We start from the raw sequence: 19,275 nt of genomic DNA, 5'->3' as shown, positions 1-19,275 counted from the left end.
ATTCACGTCTCGTGACTTTGTACTCCTTTCGGTTGGCAACGTGTTGTACAAACAAATGAGGAAGGAGTGAGCCGCACTCGACATGGTGGAGGGTGGCTGCCTGCGGCCAGGCCCCTGTCCATATCCAGGTCGGTCGCTGCTGCCAACCAGAACACGCGGCAAAAGAGGAAAGTGAGGGAAAGAGCAGACAGAAAGACTCCACACCCGCAGTCCCCCCATTCACGCACATTCACGATTGTTTCCCCATCATTTTCCTCTCGCGCATCGTGCAGAGGAGGGGGACAATGAACAACACACCGCCGAATGCGTCCACGCCGGCATCGCGGGTTTGTTTGTCTGCCAGCGATGAAAGCGACAAGAAAGGGATCTGGCGCGAACACGAAATCCACCAACAGACAAAGAACCCAAGCGTTCTCGCCGAAACAATACAGCGGCCGCGAGGCAGTGTTTCTTTTGTTTTTGTTTTCTTTGACGACGCCTTTGATCGCCTTTGCGCGCTCCGATCCTTTGCGTCGACGAGAATGACCTCAATGTCCTTTTGCGCGACGTCTTAAAAAGAAAATCACTACCCTCGTCGTTGTGGAATCGCACGTCATTTTCGAATTGGTACTCATCAACCATCAACCCACCAAACGACTCGCGATCACCGCTGGAGAACATCTACATCGCAGGAACGACACGTCGCGACGATACTTTCGGCTCCATTCACTCGCTCAGTGAGCTCTTCGCATCACCAACGTTCATTGTACTTTTCACTTTTTTTTCTTCTTTTTTTGTCAAGTATGGATTCCATACTCTACTTCTTCCGCAACCAGCGCGTCCTGCCGTCGGTGGAGTCTAACGATCCGCCGGCGACAAAGAAGGCGGCGGCAACGGCGGCAGGAAATTCGGCGGCCGGCTCGCCGACTTCTTCCTCCTCGTCCCCATCGGCAGCATCCGCGGCGTCGCTGGCCGTATCTGGCATGTCGGACACTCCGTCCCCACCCCAGCGACTCTTGGACGATGACCGCACACCAACCACAAAGCGAAAGGGGGCGCCTTTGGAGAGTGGCCGCACAGCGGCCGTTGTCGCAAAACGGTGGAAGGCGCTCAACAAGGAGATGGATAGGGCCACCTCCGATCAGTTCGCCGCACGCATCATCCGCCAACCTGTGTCCATTTCGGCAAAGTTGAACGGGGCTAAGAGCACCGACTCCAGCACCAATGCCGGTGCTGATGGAAGCTGGGCAGGCCGGTTTAACCCACTGCACCTGGTCCACTCGGTCAAGGTGAAGGAGGAAGATATGGGAGACGAGGCACGTCTGGCTAGGAATCTGAGCGGCCTGCACGACATTCCTGCGGCGAGCACACACGACAACGAACATGACACCGTCCAAGACCATGGCAGGATTGTTGTGGCTAGAAGCGAATACGACCTGCGCCTCGAGGGAGAGCAGGAGATGCGCGATACAGAGGTTCCAGACAGCCAGGAAATCACAGAAAGCGAGGCCGGTGTCGAGGCACTTATGCGGGATGCAGAAGACGACGATGCCCATGGGGACGGCGACAACGAAGAGGACACGGAAGAGGATGAGGACGACAGCGGGTGGTATGATCCTGCCCTGAGCGCCAACACCTACCCGAATCCCGGCCTTCCACAGCAAGTGCAGTCCTTCACTGGCAGCTTAGACCGAAGCGGCACCGGCCAGCCTGCTGCCGACACCGACGACTACGATTCGGACGATCTGGAAGACGAGGACGAGGACGAGGACGACGGCGTCGACGAAAACTGGGACTGGCTCTTCGAAGCCGAGCCAACGGACGCCAACAGCAACGGTGCCGTGCCTGCCGAAAGCGACTACTACTGGTCAGTTGATGCTGATGAGCGGACGGCCTACGAGCAAGGCGTGGCTGCTATTGACGGCTACGACACCGGATGGACGGCAGACGAGAAGCGCCTTCACCGGCTGCTCTCGCTTCGTGGCTTCCACCCGCTGCTGCCGGCTACCTGGACACGCGACTTTTTGGGTGTGCCCGTGTACCCGTCCCTGTTTGCAACCGCGGACGGTGATGCCCCCGAGCCGACCCGCCCGGTGGCCATCAACAACTTCGGCAGCCAGTTTCACGCCACCAAGGCACTGCGTGCGTTGTTCGACCTCCAGTCGCGGGTTAGTGGCCTGCGGCAGACGGGCCACAACACGGCGCGCATTGGCGCCATCATTGAGCGCGAGCTGCGGCGGTACATTGCCTGGGCCGCCGCCGACGCCGGACTCGACCGCTGCGGGCCCCTCGCGGCCATGCCCAACATTGCGGCCAAGCAGTTCCGCGTGGGCCGCCCAGAGCGCTCGCCCAACAAGAAGGGCAAGAAGACCAAGAAGCGCAGCATCGCGCGCCAGGTGCAGGACTTTTTTGGCGACTGGGTGGCGCGGTACCGGGCCTACTATGCGGGCCTGCCCGCGTTTGATGTGGACGAAGCAGAAGGCGAGACGCATGGTGCTGGTGCTGGTGCTGGTGGTAAGCGCCGCCTCCGTCCGCCGCGGCTGCTGTACGGGTTCGTGGTTGTGCAGCACGCGGTCATGTTGCTCGTTGTGGACGCGGCGGGCAACCGCAGCAGCCGGCACCCGCGGCCGCGCTGTCTCGCGGATTTCAACCTGTCGCTCGGCGACCGGTGGCTGGATGCGAGCCTCAGCGTCGCCATCCCCGTGCACGTGGCGCGGGCGGCGCAGATGCGGTGCCGGCGCGGCTTGAAGCTGCCGACGGCGGCTGTTGACGATGCGGACGACGATGCATAGATTTGTATGTTTTTGCAATGTTTCCGGGATGGCGTTTGTTTTTGTTCTTTGTTTTCGTTTCTCGTTCTATGCATAGCTTTCTTTTCCTTGTGTTCTGCCTCGTCCGTCCGATTTGTTTTACACTTCCTTTGTCAATACCCAGATACCCCAAAGATTGTCACAACTGTGCCCGAGAGAAGCCGAGAGAAGGCCTTCAGACGAGATGCGGTTGCGCCGCAGTTGCGTTTTTTCTTTGTATCCCGGAGTTTTATTCTTTACCAAAGACAAACGCATTGTTTTGTAATTTCGTTGCAATCACTATAGTTTATATCAAATTCCATGAACCCCGTTCTCCTTGCCGCGTTACTCGGCCTTGGTGATGTCCTTTGGAATACGGATGGCCTGCTGCTGTGGGACATAGTCGTATGTCGCCGACATGGCCAAGAGACCGGTGTTCTGGTAGTGGTTGGGTGTGGAGGTGTTGCGCGCGGCGGTGTGCGCTAAGAAGTTGTGCGGGAAGCCCAAGTCGAAGGGCACCGCCGCCTCGATCTCGGCGACGTCCTCCTTGGTCAGGACGAGAGACAACGCGTCAATGTTGCTCTGCAGCTGTGCCGCGTTGCGGCCGCCCACAATGGGGAAGACATAAGGCGTCTTTTGCATGACATAGGCAAGGGCCACACTGGTAATCACCGTGTTGTGGCGGCTGGCCACAGTCTCAAGGACGCGGCTGACAGCAAGGGCCTCGGGCGAGGCGGGCGCCTGGCGGCCCTCCTTCTGCTCTTGCTGGCGGCGGCGCTGCTCCTCCGTCTTGAAGGCGCCACCGCCCAGAGCGCCCCAGGGTGTCAGAGCCATGCCCTCGTCGCGGGCCATGGGGATAATGTCGCGCTCAAAGTCGCGCGTGGCGGCCGAACACATGCCCTGGTAGACGCTAAAGGGGCGGGGGCCGTGGTTGCGGGCGTACTCGTTGGCCTTGCTGACGACCCAAGCGGGCGTGTCGGAGACGCCAAGGTACAAGACTTTGCCGGCCTGGACCAGCTGGTTGAGGGACTGCATCACCTCGGGGATGCTCGTGGCGTAGTCCCACCAGTGGACGTACAAGATGTCAATGTAGTCGGTGCGGAGCTTCTTGAGGGACGCTTCGACGGAGACACGCAGGCTCTTGGTGCTGTTGCCGCTGGTGTTGGCCTGGATGTGGTCGGGCTTCATATGGCGGTAGTTGGTGGTATACTTGGTGGCAATGACCATCTGGTCGCGGACGCCGCGCTTCTCCATCCACTCACCGATCCACTGCTCGGACTCCTCTGCTGTTGTATTAGTATCTGACTGACCCAGCTGCTATCCCTGGAAAGCAGAATATATATATGTATAATATAACGTACCCCACTGGTAGTTGTTGGAGGTGTCGATAAAGTTGCCACCCTAGACTTGTCAGCTGGCTGTTCGTGAAGCCTGTACTACAATATCACCTTCACACGAGACACCCACTTTGTCGTAGAAATAGTCAAGCAGCTCATCGGCGGTCTTGTGGTCGACGCTGCCCATGTAGTCCTTCCAGGCTTCGCCAAGGTTCATGCCGCCCAGGCACAGCGGGCTGACACGGACGCTGGCGAGCGGCGAGAGCAGACGGTAGCGGCCAAGGGCCGACTTGGGGGGAGGAGCCGGGGCAAAGACGGACATTTTTGCGGATTTGTTGTTATTGTTATTGTGGTGGTGGTGGTGGTGGTGTCTGGATAGTTGTGATATAAAGTAGACTGGCCTTGAGAAGATACCGACGACTAAAGTCAAGGACGGAGAGAGACAGAGTAAGGGCAGGGGGGAAGAAAGTAAAACAGGAGGTAAGGCAACATATATACACTCGGAAGAATAGCTTGTAGCTGCAAATGAAACCCCGGATAAGAATACCAGGAGACACAAAGAGGAAACGAAAGGAACTAACTACATCGAGCAACCCAAGACAATCGCCCCCGTCGGCAATATCACCAGCAAGAGGTCCAAGACATGTTGACTGATGACTGTTAAGCTCGTCGCAACGTAGGCAACGGTGTCAATAATCTTAACTCCGGGGCCTGACTTGGATGGTGGTCGAACGGGTGGTCTGCTTGAAGCCCATAGAAAGACCTCACGCCGGAGGCACCGGCTGGATGAGCTCGTTCACTTGTTGTCGCCCTCTTCTTTTCCCGGGGAAGGGGCCCACTCTTTGCATGTAATTGCCCTGGGGTGATACTGCCGCGGTCGGTAGCTGCATGGCCTACTCCGCATCAACCTTGTGGACGTCCCTGTTCTTGTCTTCCTCTCTCTATCGGCTCCATTGCTTCGTTTTGCGCTAGAGTCCACTTGGCACGACCCCGGCAGCGAGACCTTGCCGAACACGTTCTGCATGCGCGGTCGCTGGCGTCATTGGCGCCGAAGATGTTGGCTCGCCTCTGGGGTGTGGTTGTGCTGTTCGTACTTGTGCTTTATGCTGAAGAAACGGTAAGATACGTTCGTGGGTGACGTCCTGGACAAGGAGACTATGTCGAGCAAACACGGGCAAAATAAACCAAGCTACGGTATCGTTTGCTCTTTCCCTGGACACCCGACAAAGCACAATGGTTCCTGGATTGGAAGGCACGTCGTGACACTCTGTCACTTTGTCCGTTCGGGAAGGAATGTTGTGCTCCTGCCCTTCGTTGGCACATCTACCCCCGCAACTGCCAAGTCGACATCCCCTCCTGCCCCGGTTGTAAGATTGCTTTGTCACATAACGCCGTAGTGGCTGGTGGTGCATGGAGTTAAGACTTTTGCTGACGGCAGCACCAGAATTACTGCCGTCACACTATGTTGCGTTGTCGTCTGAGCGCCGTCTGGAACAACCGTAGCTCTGCAACAGTGCTAGGCGACTACCCTCGTCACTATTGGCTGTGACAACATCTCGCCCAAATAATGCATAAAACGAACAGCACAGTCACCTAATTACATATGTCTATGGAACCGGACGTTCCGAAACTGGACATATTACAAAACAGGTGCAGAAGACAAACCTGCTTACTTTCTTTGTAACGCTGCCAAGCGAGACCGACCTCGTCGATCTCGCGACGTCGTTGAGCTTGACTTCGTTTCGTATCGAGGCTGTTGATACTTGGTGATGCCCAAGAGCATTCACCGATGCCTTCCAGCGCCAAACTTTGGTGGAACACGTCTATGCCAAAGAATGTATCCCCAATAGTACTCTAACGTGGAGGACGACGAACAGACAGCACACTGGAAATACAGGGAGTACAAAATCAAAACCAATAAATACATACAGTGTACAAAAACAAATCGATGCAGAATGTGTTTCCTCCTTCTCCAGCCCATCCTTGCCCTGTTTGTTGCCCATTTTCCCAACCCCTCCGTCAAAACCATGAATGGTGTGTTTTTCTCTTTATATATACGTCCTCCTTTGCCTCGCGTCTTTCTAACAGGTCCACACGCCGATGCGGCCGTCCCGCCGGCCCTCCACCATGTAGCCGTCTCGTATCCGCACATGCTCCACAATCGCTGGCGCCGTGTGGCCGTCCTCGGCCGCCGTGATCCCCGCGCCGCAGTCCCATTGCCGGCCCTCCACCTTGTCGTACACCTTGACCACGTCCTCGCCCGCGGCGCTCACAATCCGCCGCGCGTCAAACATCATGCTCGTCACCGAGTTGTCGTAGGCGTACGCATCGTAGATGGAGCCCGTCCGCAGGTCCCAGATCCGGATGCTGCGGTCCATGCTGCCCGTCACCAGGTGCACGTCGTCAAACTGCAGACACGTCACGGGGCCCGTGTGGCCCACCAGGCTGCGGTGCACTTGCCCGCTGCGCAGATCCCACAGCCGCACCATGCCGTCGGCCGTGCCGCACGCCAGCGCCGCGTCAAACACCTGCACGGCCCCCACAAAGTCCGCCGCCTCCGTCTGCGCGCGCGACGTCTGCCGCCACGTGCCCTCGCTGGTGCCGGCCGCGCTGCTGCTGCTGACGCTGGCCGACGCCTGTGCCGCCGCCCACATCACGTCCAGCGTCTGCACACACCGGCCCTTTTCCAGGTCCCACTGCCGCATCGTCTTGTCCGACGAGCCCGAGACCAGCACGTCGCCCCGGAAGTGCAGCGCCGTGATCTCGCCCATGTGTGCGGACAGCGTCATCAGCGGGCAGTCGGCCATGCTGTCGGCTGGCGGCTCGACGGGCTCGTCGTCGGGGTTCTCAAAGGCGATGCCACCGTCGTCGTCGTCATCGTCGGCGGCGGCACCGCCGCCACCACCGCCGCCCCCGCCGGCAGCACCATTGCCAGACTTACTGAACAGGCTGCCGTGCGGGTCGTACCGTGACCGGCTCAGGTCCCACAGCCGGATTGTCGCGTCGGCCGAGCCCGTGGCCAGAATGTTGTCCTCCACCTGCAGCGTGCGGACCGACGCCGTGTGGCCCTCAAGCAGGCCGATGCAGCGGCCGGCGTTGAGGTCCCAGACGCGTACCGTGTCGTCCATGCCCGCCGAGACGAGCGTGCCAAACGGCGCGTCAAAGTCAATGGCCGTCACAGCGTCCTGGTGCGCGCGAATTTCGCGGATGCTCGTGCCCGGGTGGAAGTGCTCGTGGAGGATGGGCATCGACTTTTTCCGTACGGCCTTGGGCGTCCTACGCCCAGCGGTCGACCGGGACGGTGTGCTGCCGGCCGAGGGGAGTTTCTCGTAGATGGATTGTGACATGAAACCGGTCGCTGCGCTGCCGTTGGCCGCCACGCCGTCCTCATCGCCGTCGTTGTCTAATGCCAGGTCGACGTCGGATTTTGTGGGAGAGTTGGCTGCGAGGGTCTCGGCCTCGTCCGCCAGCTCCTGTGCAATGTCTATTCGGCCCTCCAGGTCCATGACTAGGGATGTTAGCTCACACGGCGCATGACCGCATCTCTTCGACTGCAACTGTAATACGTACTGTCGTGCTCCAGCAAGGCCTCGTCCTGCTCCAGCGCAGCTAGCCGATCCAGCAGAATTTTGCGCATGCCAGCCAGGTTGGCCACTTTGATGTCAATGTCCCGGATCTCGCTGCCAGCCATGTTCTTGCGGATGCCCAGCATCTCAAACTGGTGCATCATGGCCGCCTTGTCCTTGCGCATCTTGTGAAGCGCGTGCGGGCCGTCTGGCGTGGACGGCTTGTCGTCGAGCATCTTGCGGCCTCGCGACGAGCGCCGCCGGTGGCCGCCGGTGCCATGGCCGTGGTGGCCGTGCTTCTTGCCCTCCTCGGTCATCTCGGGGAACGTGGCCTGGAAGCCCTGGAACAGCGAGTAGGCGTTGTCGTCCTCGGGGATGTTTTGCAGCATTTCTTCGGGCAGGTAGGACAGCGCGCGGTGGCGGATCTCGCTCGTGGACAAGCGCGAGCGCACCATGTCGGTCGGGGTGGTGCGTGCCATGGCGAGCACGCTGCGTTGGACGTGGGGCCGGCGCAGCTGGCGGTGCACCTCGGACATGGCCGACTTATAGTGGGCATTGGCGGACGGGTCCGAGGGTCCCATGAGGTGGGAGGCTGTGGTCGTTACCTTGCGGCCAAAGGCCTCGATGCCAGCGGCGGAGATGATGGACGTGTCCTCGTCGCCACCGAGGTCGTCGTGGTAGTCATGGTGGCTGTCGTCGTTCGCCATGCGCGCTTACAGCAGCGGGTTGTGCGGCCGAGAGTGCCGGAGGAGAAGGGTCGTGTCGTCACGGTTGTTGCGTCACGTCTTCGTAGCCGAGCCGTCTGTTCAGCTTGAGGGTTGCTCTTGTTTCGTGACGTAGGTCGCGTGTCCCCGCGCGTCAGATGCTGCTATCAGCTCTCGCGAATCGTGCCGCAGTCGAGTCGATTGTTGTTGGACGTGTGGCGCCGGGTCAATGGCTCGCTGGAACCGGGCAATTGACACGTCGTTTCGTTGCCTCGTCGTCGTCTGATGTGTTTCGCCAGGTTGCAAAAGATTTGTGCGAGATGAAGGGCACGGAGAAAAGCGGGTATCGATTCCGCCCAGACTGGGGTGGTGGACAGGCGCGCGAATCGATCGAGAACGAGGAACTATGCAGCACAGCGAAGAGAGGGAGTGAAGAAAGGGGGTCAGGGAAAAGACGGATGTCGAAATCAACAAAGTTTGACGTAGAAAGAGGCAACAGAGGCGGAAAGGAAGGTGGACGTGAAGATTCACCCCTTGGTTTGCTCTTGGCCTGGCTGCTTCCTGTTTTGGCGCCTTTTGATTTGCTTTCTGGCCTAGACAAAGCCGAGCAAGGTTGATGAGTAGCGGAAGGTGCGACCAGTGGCTCTGAGTCGTCGCCTCCCAAAGCAGCCTAGCTGCACCTGCCTGAACCTGTATGGAAGAACGAGGACGCGCTGCAGCAGCATCTCGCCTGAAGCCCGCTGATTGGCGACAGTGTGGCAAGCGCGGTGGGGCCTTCTTCCAGTGATTGTCGTACGTCACTGGCTCTTCCGGGCGTGTAGCTGTGCCTTGCAGTGCCCAAATCAGTGAGCCCTGACCACTGCCGCAGCCCTGAAATTCGGGGCAACTCCCAGCGCATGGAGCATTGGCAAATGAGAGCTCACTCCCCTGCATGGAATCACGCCCGGCGCCGGCGCAAAATTTGGGTCGAGCCTCGTCCTCAGCTCCGCTCGCCGGAATTCTCACGCCACTTGCGTTTTAATCGAGGACGATTTGAAGGAGACCCTGCGCACCCGTTTCCCGTGCTGCTTGCAAACTCTGAGAGCTCAGCTACACAACAAGCCGCGTATCGTCCACCCGCATCGACGCCGCCATGGACTCCTCGATCGACTTCTCTGACCCTTCGCATGCCCTGGACCTGGGCCGGATCCGCGAACAGCTGATGTGTGTATATCATGGGCGATGGCGACTGGACTGATCTGTCGTGGCGTGTTGGCTTTTGTTCGTGTTCGCAGCACTCGCTAACGGTATAGCCGTCTTGAGGATACCATCACGTTCCACCTCATCGAGCGTGCTCAGTTCCCGCTGAACAAGAGCATCTACGAGCCCGGCGCCGTGCAGATCCGTGACACGTCGCTGTCGTGGCCGGTCGGCCTGCTCTGTGGCAAGCGCCGCAGGCAGTACTCGTTTATGGACTGGTACCTGTCGCAGCAGGAGGCGCTGCAGTCGCGCATCCGCCGCTTCGAGTCGCCCGACGAGAACCCCTTCTTCCCCGAGGCCGTCCAGAAGCCCATCCTCAAGCCGCTCAACTACCCGCACGTCCTGCACCCCAATGACGTGGTTGTCAACGACCGCATCAAGAAGTACTACGTCGAGACACTGCTGCCGGCCGTGTGCGCCGATTTCGGCCATGGCGACCGCGGCGAGACCCAGGAGAACTACGGCTCCTCAGCGACGTGCGACATTGCCGTGCTGCAGGCGCTGTCGCGGCGCATTCACTTTGGCAAGTTTGTGGCCGAGTCCAAGTTCCGGTCGGAGCGGGCCAAGTTCACGGCGTTGATTGAGGCCGAGGACCGCGAGGGGCTGGGCGAGGCGATTGTCAACAAAAAGGTCGAGCAGACGATCCTGCAGCGGATGCGCCGCAAGGTCGAGACGTTTGGTCAGGAGGTGTCGGCGGACGGCCCGGCCACGGCGGCGCCCTCGGCCAACAAGCTCAACGCCGAGGCGGTGGTCGCGCTGTACGAGAAGTTTGTGATCCCGCTGACCAAGGACGTCGAGGTCGAGTACCTGATGCAGCGCCTGCTGCCGCCGACACCGACGCCATGGTACGCCTCCCTGCGCAAGTCGAGCGGGCCGGAAACACTACTGTGGGCGGTGACTATGGGCGGTGCGGCGGCGGCGGCTGCTGCTGCTGCTCTGTGGTGGATTCCCCGGAAGTGATGAAAGTAAAAGACGAATAACGATGGATAGACCAAGATTTTCACTGCATTTATTACGAAAATTGAGGAGCACGGAGCGATCAACAGCGCGAAGGGAGATGTGTCTAGATAAAAGACTGAATACAGTCCAATATTAAATCAAAACCAAAACCTTTTAATCCTTTTTGTTATGGGCATTATTTTTTAATAAAAAATAAATAAAATAAAGGAATTAAAGGTCATAAATGCATGTCATTTTTGCTAATTGAGCCCTGTCTATATTTACTTTTAATTGCCACGTCACAACGTCCACTCGCCCTCTCACGCCGACTGGACGTACTTGCTGACGGCCTCGACGGCTGCCGGCAGCTTGCCCGCTTCAATCAGCATCAGCAGCCCTTGAGACTTGACGCCCAGCTCTTGGAAGGCCCGCTTGCTGTCGGCCACGGATTCGTCAATCTTGGTGTAGGGAAACGTGCCGGCCGCCACCGCGTGCTTGCGCAGCACCTCGTCCTCCGGGTGGAAGTAGTAAAACGGCTCCGACGTCGACGACCCCGACGCGGCCGTCTTGGCCTTCTTCCGCTTCTTGCTCTTGCCACTGTCGTCTTCGTCGTCGTCGTCGTCGTCAACCACCATCGCCGCCAGGTCTGACTGCACCTCCTCGTACGTCTTGGACAGGATCAGGTAGTGTGTGAACTGGTACGGCTCGCCGTCCTCGACGGCCGCCTCCACCTCGTCCATCAGCATCGTGTACAGCGGCGGCGCGATCTCGGCCGGCATGTTGATGAGCCGCTCCGACAGGATCAGGCCAATGTGTGGCTTGCCGGCCTCGGAGGGACCCGAGGACTGGTCGCTCAGCAGCGGCAGCAGCGGTGCAAGGGCGGCGTTGGTTTCGGCCGCGGCCGCGGCCTTGTCGGCCAGGTACTGCGTCAGTTGCGCAACGGCCTTGTTCTCGCGCTGCTCGCGCAGGCTGAGCGCCGTCAGCATCGCATAGGCGTCGTTGGCCTTGCCATCGACCTTGACGGTGGAGCCGATGGTGGACTGTGCCAGAATGCAGTCGGCAAGGCCAGAGACGTCAAGGAGCGCGGCATCGACATCGAGGAGCTGGCGCAGCAGCGTCTTTGTGCCGTGGAAATCGACCTCCAAGTCAAAGTTGAACCACTCAAACTCGACATTGACAACATCAAAGTCCTGGGAGCCGGAGTCAGCTACTGTGCATCCATGCCGCACAAGTCATTCAATATCAACTCACCTCGCCCGAGTCGGAGTCCTCCATGCGGTCCTCGTCGTGGACCTTGTTGGCCGCCTCTCTTGACCGCTTCTTGCCCATTGTGAGTGAGTGTGTGTTTCGTGAGCGACAATGAGTTGGAATTGAGCTGCGATGAGCCTGTATGAATTCCCTGACGCCGTAAACGCCGTTGATACGTCTGTATTGTGATCTTTGGATGCCGTTTTGGTCACTGAAAATTTATGACGTCGCCCTGTGATTGGCCCAATTAGGAAGCTTACTGGCCTTGTATGTCTTGGATTAAGGTACCTCTACTTGTGTGGAGACCGCACTGCATGTGAAGTACCTTTCGTACCTGACTCGATGGAACAGTTGTGAAGCCTCGATATTCGCAATAACTCCCTCTCTAACCTCCTTCGATGAAAGATGACGTGAAACCTCTACAGCCAGGAGTAGATGATCAGTTAACGTCTTTTGCTACGTTTGTGAACTGCATATATGATACATTCGTCCTGCGATGATCCGAGCACACAAAAGTTTGATCAAGACGTATTGGGGACTGACTACGTCGAACTTCAGCGCGTCGCATGCTGTAATAGAAGTCGATTTTTAGAGGCTGCTTCTGAGTTTCAGGTGTTTCTAAGTGACATAAGCACACATCTTGGCCGTTTAGGCCTGCTGTCAGTGATTGAATTGCGGGGCCTTTGCCGTCAGCAACAGGCGAGCTTTGCTGTTTTTGCGACAACGTGCCCCTGGCTCCACCAAGGTCACTTTTCCTTGGCACAATGTGGAGAAGGTACAAGCGCTACATCATCGCCCCCTTCCGAGCGCCAGGCCACCCACAGGGGGCAGGTGCTTTGTGACTGTCCTGGTAGCAGGGGCAGGTGTATTTTATTTTATTACGGCATGACGGGAGGGATAGCTCTTGCTGTCCAGGTCCTGCTCTTGCTGTGCCATTCCGCTTCTCTCACAATCTTGCTGCTTGCTCCAACCACCGAAACTATTCTGCTGCCTTGCTTGTCCACGTTTCCCACGTTTCCCTCCAAACAACACAGCCTACCCACGTCACACGTCCGCCCAGCAATAAAACTTTCAGTTCATCCGATCTCTCAATCTTTGACAACCATCTTCGCCATCGGCCCTTTCGTCGCATCGTCTCATCGCCACCCCCCCGACACAGCTCCATCAAACGCACCACGTCTGCCGCGCGCATCCAAAAACAACCAGCAACAATGGATCTTTCCAACGCCTTGTGAGCTTGCGCCAGCTTGAGGAAGCATTGATTCGTCGTGCGGCTTAGGCCGTACGTACTCTGACGCTGGCGCACACTTGCTAACCATTCGATCTTTTCCCGCAGCCGCATCATCAACCTTGGTGTTGGTGTCATCATGGTCCTTGGTGGCATCTCGCAGTTCTTCCCAATCACCTTGTGAGTTGCCGCCCGCGCGCGTTTCGTTTCTTCCCCCGTTCTTGCTGCGCGCCACGCTGCTAACCACCGTCACCTATCGTGCAGCCAGTCCGTTGTCATTGGCGTCTACGTGATTCTCTTTGGTCTCGGTATGTGTCTCTCCAGCGAGCTCCTGTGGCATGGCTTCTCGTCGCCCGTTTGCTAACCATGCGCGCCCCTTGCAGCGACCGCTCTCCTTGAGTTCCAGATCCCGCCCCAGGTCTCCCGGTACGCGTCGTTCCTGTTCTCCTTCATCGGCCGTGGTATCTGTAAGTTTTGGCCTGTCCCGTCCATTTTGTCACCTGTTCATAGATTGTCCGCCTCTTGTCGCTGACCCAACCCCAGTCTACGTCTTCATCGGCTCCATCCTCTTGCACGACCACACCCTGCGCATCATTGCTGGCTCCATTGTCGGCATCATCGGCCTGGTATACTGCGTGCTCGAGTTTATCCCGTCGATTGAGCCGCCTGCGAACATGCGCGAAGCCGATGCTGGCTGGGGTGCCGAGCAGGTGTAAAGAGGACCTCGTAGGGGTCTACGGGGAAGTGCCGGCACACGACGACAACTGTACGCGATAGGACGCCTTGCGATGCGCCCACAAGACCATGTCGACCGACAACAGCCTCCCCCGAAGCTTTGCGAAGTGAGAACGCGGCCTTTACCTGGCTCCTTTTCGACAATCATTTTGGTCGCTTTGCAAAGATGAATGTCGGATTGGACAAGACGTATCCGAACACCCTTCCTTTGCAATATAGTTGGAATGGCTTTGTGTACTTTTACGGCCCAAAGGTGTGGGCAGACGTTGGTGTAGAGAGGTGGCTACTCGCTGTCGAATACCATGAGGAGAAAGTCTGAACTGAGTGAAGGAAGAGATGGCGCCCGAGCACAATATGGGAGTTTGAGGGGGCGACTGCGCAAATGTGGTCTATGGGTTTCTGGCTTGCCCACCCGAGTGTAGGACGAAGCCTGTCGGTGTTGTTTGCAGCAGTTCTTTGTTGGGTTTGGTGGATGTGCGCTTGTTGTGCTTTTGCATCTGCATTTGCATCTGCACTTGTTTTTATTTCTGTTCTGTTTTTAATTTCCTTGTGGATTTACCAGGCTGTATTATTTGCACCCATGTATTGCACCTATTACTTTGATGTTATTAGACTTGTTTTACGTTGCACACGTTCCAGCACGCTGTATGATGTCATTTGTGTTTATTATAATAGAGTTGCCCGTAGCGAGATTTGTGTGAACGTTGGCTTCCTATCGCGTTTCCCCCCTGACATGAAACGTAAACATAGGAAAACGTGGAAGTCCCGATGGCCTCAGAAACAAACAGGTTGCGCGTATCCCTTTGAACTATTTGCTGTCGCCAGTTTTGCTAAACCAAATTATACTCCATATGGCCGTGTCAACCTCGTCCATTGATGTGATATCATCCCATGCCAAAATAAAACAAAACTTGTGCCGGAAAATAAATGTAAAAGAAAATATTTCGAAATAGAAAGCAAGAAAACAAAGAAAGCGCCAGGTATTGTGCCCCGTCGTTGCGTAGAAAGTGGTATCATCACAAAATCAACGAAGAATCCAAATCTAATCGAGCTCAGCGAGCTCCCGTTCTTTATCGGCAAGCAACTGCCGCATACGCTCGGCCTCCCGCTGGAGGGCAGCCCGCTTCTCAAGGCGCGCGTCCTGGCTGTCGCTGCGACGCGGTTCACTGCTGCTCGAGGGGTGCGACGTCATGCCGCCACCAATGCCTGGGTATGGGCCGGCCATGCTGCCGAGCGAGTTGTCGTCATTGTCGTAGGCCGGTGCATTGAGGATCGACTTGATGGAGGACATGCGCTTGCTAGAGGCCTCGCCGTTGCTGCCGTTGCTATTGTTGTTGCTGCTGCTGCCGTACAGCGAATTGTCGTTGTGCGACGAGGGCAGGGCCGGTCCACCGTAGTCGTTCTCGCTCGATGAGAAAGACCGCTTGCGGGAGGGCGAAATAAACGATGCGGGCGACAGAGATGGCTGGCGCTCGATTGGACCCATGCTCGTGAGGCTTGTCAGCGGTGGTAAGCGGTTGTCATCGTTTAGGGAGCCGGTCATGTCTATGCGCTGGCCGGCTGGATTCGGGTGGTGTGCGTGTTGCTGGTGCGACGACGACGAGTGGTATTGATTCAGGTCATGCGCACCGCCGAGTCTCGGTGACGGTTGCTGTTGCTGCTGTTGCTGCTGTTGCTGTTGGTTCTGGCGGAGAACAGGCTCAGGGACAAGTGACAGGGCATGGTCGGCCCGTCTCCGAAGACCTAGATTGACAGATCCGTCCGAATTGACTGTGCCGCGCTCCACATCAACGTCTTCGCCAAGCTGTGAATCCGACCGAGCTGCGAGAGAGGCCGGCGCGCCCGGCGGAGGCGTCGCACCCTGCTCGCCCGACGAGGAATAATCCTCACCATGCGGGTCTTGGGCGGTCGGAATGACACGCTTTCGCCGTTTGATGACCGATTTCTTCATAAAGGTAGGACGGTGGACGCCGTGGAGTTTATAGTAAAGGCCTAGGTTGAAAAGTCAGCATAAGCCTGTGTAACAGACCACATTGTTTCCGTCCGAAGAGACAATGTGGCGATCGAATAGGAGCACTCTAATTTCTGAACATACCACAAGCATTGCAGATCGTGCGGCCATTCTCATCTCGCCTCCACAGCGGCGTGATGGTTGTGCTGCAGTTTTGGCAAGCGATGATGACGGTAGACACTTGGCTCTGCAGATTCGTCATGTCGATGGGTGCCGCAGGGTCAAGCGATCCGGCCCGGTCACACGCGTCTCCAGTTGCTGCCGCCTTCCCGGAGCCACAACCGGTGTGCTCCGGTGGCACAGATTTAGAGCCGTCGACAGGCACAACGGTAATGTTGGCGATCTTCGACATACGGTTGTTATAGGCGGGACAGCCACTGCAACCCTCGGCGCCGCCTGTGCCGTTGCAGTGGCCACCACCGGGGCAGGTGCCCGAACTTAACTGGTCGGCAGCAACATAGGTCGCGCCAGGTGTCGCAGACTGCAGTTGGGAGACACTCTGTGGCGAAATGGGGACAGCATCGGCGTTCTTCCGTCCGCGAGAACCGCCGTTGCCTCCGGCTGAGGGGCCGGTGGTGGGGGGACGTTTTAGATAACTCGGCCGAGCAGTGTTCCGAGCCTTTTGATATAGGCCGCAGGCATTGCAAATGATTGCGCCCTGCGGCGAACGGCGCCAGAGCGGTGTCCGCGTGATACCGCAGTTGCTGACAGGGATACATGTTAGCCAACATAGACCATATAGTCATATGATATGCCAGTCGCTGTAAAGCTTACCTGCAGACTTGGCCGCTCAGACCCTGAACAACGCTTGACCCAACATCCGACTGTACGTCCACATCTGCTTGCGAACTGGTCGTGGTACCATGGGTCAAAGCGGTCTCGGCAGTCACGGAGGTAGGGCTGAGCGGCTGCGACAGGTCGGCGGGCGACCCGGAGTTGCGCCGGCCGTTGTTGGGCGACCGTGCCATAGATGAACGGCTACTCTGTGTACCGTTCTCTTCCGGCGGGGGGGATCGTATCCGGGTCTTGGACGAGTTGCCGTCGACTACGGCTTTGGTGGTTGTGGCCATCGGCCGGGAGGGGAGGGCGGAGCGCATATTTGATTTTTGGGGAAAATATGCGGCCATAGTTGCTGCCTCCGCGAGTGGGCTTCGGTCAGACTGTTGGAATCCTTTGAGACCCTGGCGAAACGCTTTCAAGCCCTTGGGTTCGGTCTTCTCCTCGCGACTATCGTGATGTTGGTGATGGAGATGGTGACGCTGATATTCCTGGGATTTATGAAATGGTGCCACTGAGTGTGTCTGTAAGACTTCACCCAGGGCCATCGCCAAAAACCTAAGTAGAGACGAGTCCGATCAAGACGAGGATGATGCTGTCGGCAGTTGCATGACACAGATGATGCGGGAAGTAGAGGTCCTGTGAAATTGTGGACGCGACTAATCAAAGACCAGTGTGGTCGAAGGCACGCGAAGTCGTCGTGCCGTTATGATGTCGTCGACAAGATTTGTGAAAGGACGGACTGCCAAAGACGAAGCGAGGTATGCTTCCTTCGAACAAGATGATGTCCTCGGTGTCGTCGTCGTCTTTGCCGTAGTAAAGATGGTTCTCCTCGTCGACGATGTGGTAACGAACAGGTGGAAGTGAGGGAGAGAACAATGAGAATGATGGCTCAGAGATGGCGCCGTATGGAGTGGATAACGACGAGATTCAGACCAGTAGAGCGAGAGACGAGATGTGCGGGAGCAATGTCGACGATCTGGAATCGGAAGACTGGACGCCGAGGCGGAAAAAAGTGTGGCACAAGTAGGAGGCGTCAGCTGTTGTGAGAGAGGGAGTCCGAAAAAAAAAGACGGTCACCACTGCGCGTTATCGAGAAGGGTGGGTTAGGTGGCGGCGGTCGGCGACGGCGTCCGTAATATTGGGTCGGCACTGGTGGTTGTTTAGAACAGACGTTGAGAGGTTGAGAGTGAGGACTGCAGAGATCCCAGGTGTCGTAGTATCGTCTTTAGCGGTGGTGTTCGCAAGTGGAGCAGGGGTGGCATCTGCAGGACAGGAAGGAAGTATCCACTCACGTCGCTTCTATTTACAAGTGTGAGTTTCGGTCCAAAAGGGCATGCGAGGACCGGATGGAAATGAGGAGGAAACAGCGATGGCCGCGAAGCAAGGAAGTGACGAAAAGGGGGGTGAGCAAAGAACGTGACGACGGGCAGGCAATTGTAATCATGCGAATCAGGAAATCGCATCACTGTATTTATCTGATGGGGAAGGACCGACTAACAAAACCAACATACCTACCACGAGCGGCATGGGGCAACTGCTTCTTTAGGAATACTGTTTAGTCCGAGAAACATAATTCGTACTTCGTAGTCAGATTGCCCAGCAGTAGGAACGTGGCTGCCTTGGCATGGCCGCAGTTGCCTTTCGGGGGCGTTATTGCCAAACGTGATGCCGAGAGAAAGCGTGCCCTCGTGGGCACGTAACGCGCCTAAATCAATGCTCTCTGTCTCTATTTTTCACCGTTTTGTACTTTCGTATTTCTTCTACTAGCAGTCCGGCTGCCCAACGCTGGTGTGCGTCTACTGGACTCTGTGTATTTTGCGGCATTGTGGCCTCTTCTTTGAAATCTTATCACTCAGACTTTCCCTGTCAGCAGTTGCTCTTTCCTTTCGGATCCCAACGTGCACTGGGCTCCGCTGTCGGGTCGCTTTATTGACCAATCAAATTCGCCATGAATGTAATCCCAACGTTTTAGGCTACGCCGCCCCGTTTCCCATCGATCCTTCCCTGTATTGGGGTCTAGGCCAGCATCTGTTCGTAGCGCAATCTGCCCCCGACGTCGCAAAGAGCACCGTGTTGTAAGATACAGGCGTAAGCCCTTGCGAATGGGGGCATTGCGCGTTGCTTCCGGGCAGTTTGTTCCCATTTCGCTCCGTCGTATTACTTGTCCGCGGAGGCAGGTGTTATGCCCGTTATGCCGATAGATGCATCTTATATCCGAGTCCGTACGCTCCCCTGCCCACAAAACTTGTATCTAGGCGGGTGCCCTGGATGTGCAGGGGAAGGCGCGATGCAGCAACGATGCCGGGGGAAGGAACGGGTTATGTTGTGTTCTGGGGCATGTTCGCAACTGTGCATACATGCCAACAAAACAAGGACAGGCCGCGATACGAAGGCCCCGTGAGATTATCTGATCCAGTGCGATGGCGCATCTTATCTTTCGACATCCGGCACAGGGCCGACTTGGTCCATTTTTAAGGTCATATTTAGAGAGGCAGCAGCCTGAAGCTGACGAGTATAGACGTCTTGTCATTTTGTCGTCAGTCGCGCCTTCCTCGCTTGAATTTTGAGGATTTCTCCTTGCTTCTGTCCTTTTCTTTGGGAAACGACGACCCAGGTAAGACTCCTTCAGACGAAGTATGTCATCTGTTCGATCTGGGCCCTCAATTGGAAGTCCACTTGCCAAAAGAGCGAGAAATCAAATGTGGGCCAGAAGCATCATT

The 19,275-nt window shown here is 57.1% G+C and overlaps 7 protein-coding genes across 7 annotated transcripts; 3 read left to right on the top strand and 4 right to left on the bottom strand.

Moving 5' to 3' along the window:
• Positions 1–782: 782 nt before the first annotated feature.
• Positions 783–2,771, top strand: SPBR_06881 (uncharacterized protein; the record flags this gene model as incomplete). The annotated part of the gene is made up of 1 exon (XM_040765137.1): positions 783–2,771. One exon carries the CDS (start codon positions 783–785, stop codon positions 2,769–2,771), a length of 1,989 nt encoding a protein of 662 aa, XP_040617378.1.
• Positions 2,772–3,113: 342 nt separating this feature from the next.
• Positions 3,114–4,427, bottom strand: SPBR_07323 (uncharacterized protein; the record flags this gene model as incomplete). Its single annotated transcript, XM_040765577.1, has 3 exons — positions 3,114–4,054; positions 4,130–4,169; positions 4,236–4,427. The coding sequence occupies 3 exons, from the start codon at positions 4,425–4,427 to the stop codon at positions 3,114–3,116; spliced, it is 1,173 nt and encodes a 390-aa protein (XP_040617377.1).
• A 1,759-nt stretch (positions 4,428–6,186) lies between these two features.
• On the bottom strand, positions 6,187–8,378 carry SPBR_06769 (mitochondrial division protein 1; the record flags this gene model as incomplete). Its single annotated transcript, XM_040765025.1, has 2 exons — positions 6,187–7,613; positions 7,676–8,378. 2 exons carry the CDS (start codon positions 8,376–8,378, stop codon positions 6,187–6,189), a joined length of 2,130 nt encoding a protein of 709 aa, XP_040617376.1.
• A 1,129-nt stretch (positions 8,379–9,507) lies between these two features.
• SPBR_07538 (chorismate mutase) lies at positions 9,508–10,574 on the top strand (the record flags this gene model as incomplete). Its single annotated transcript, XM_040765792.1, has 2 exons — positions 9,508–9,578; positions 9,668–10,574. The coding sequence occupies 2 exons, from the start codon at positions 9,508–9,510 to the stop codon at positions 10,572–10,574; spliced, it is 978 nt and encodes a 325-aa protein (XP_040617375.1).
• A 299-nt stretch (positions 10,575–10,873) lies between these two features.
• Positions 10,874–11,882, bottom strand: SPBR_07587 (protein BCP1; the record flags this gene model as incomplete). Its single annotated transcript, XM_040765841.1, has 2 exons — positions 10,874–11,743; positions 11,805–11,882. The coding sequence occupies 2 exons, from the start codon at positions 11,880–11,882 to the stop codon at positions 10,874–10,876; spliced, it is 948 nt and encodes a 315-aa protein (XP_040617374.1).
• Positions 11,883–13,012: 1,130 nt separating this feature from the next.
• On the top strand, positions 13,013–13,745 carry SPBR_07809 (COPI-coated vesicle protein; the record flags this gene model as incomplete). Its single annotated transcript, XM_040766063.1, has 5 exons — positions 13,013–13,032; positions 13,138–13,209; positions 13,294–13,337; positions 13,413–13,496; positions 13,573–13,745. 5 exons carry the CDS (start codon positions 13,013–13,015, stop codon positions 13,743–13,745), a joined length of 393 nt encoding a protein of 130 aa, XP_040617373.1.
• A 1,061-nt stretch (positions 13,746–14,806) lies between these two features.
• On the bottom strand, positions 14,807–16,845 carry SPBR_06845 (siderophore transcription factor; the record flags this gene model as incomplete). Its single annotated transcript, XM_040765101.1, has 3 exons — positions 14,807–15,756; positions 15,860–16,479; positions 16,550–16,845. 3 exons carry the CDS (start codon positions 16,843–16,845, stop codon positions 14,807–14,809), a joined length of 1,866 nt encoding a protein of 621 aa, XP_040617372.1.
• Positions 16,846–19,275: the final 2,430 nt, after the last annotated feature.

The sequence above is a fragment of the Sporothrix brasiliensis genome (genome assembly GCF_000820605.1).
Source record: "Sporothrix brasiliensis 5110 chromosome Unknown Cont20, whole genome shotgun sequence".
Taxonomy (NCBI): domain Eukaryota; kingdom Fungi; phylum Ascomycota; class Sordariomycetes; order Ophiostomatales; family Ophiostomataceae; genus Sporothrix; species Sporothrix brasiliensis.
Note: the sequence above shows the minus strand (reverse complement) of the source record. Positions and strands in the feature narration are given on the sequence as shown.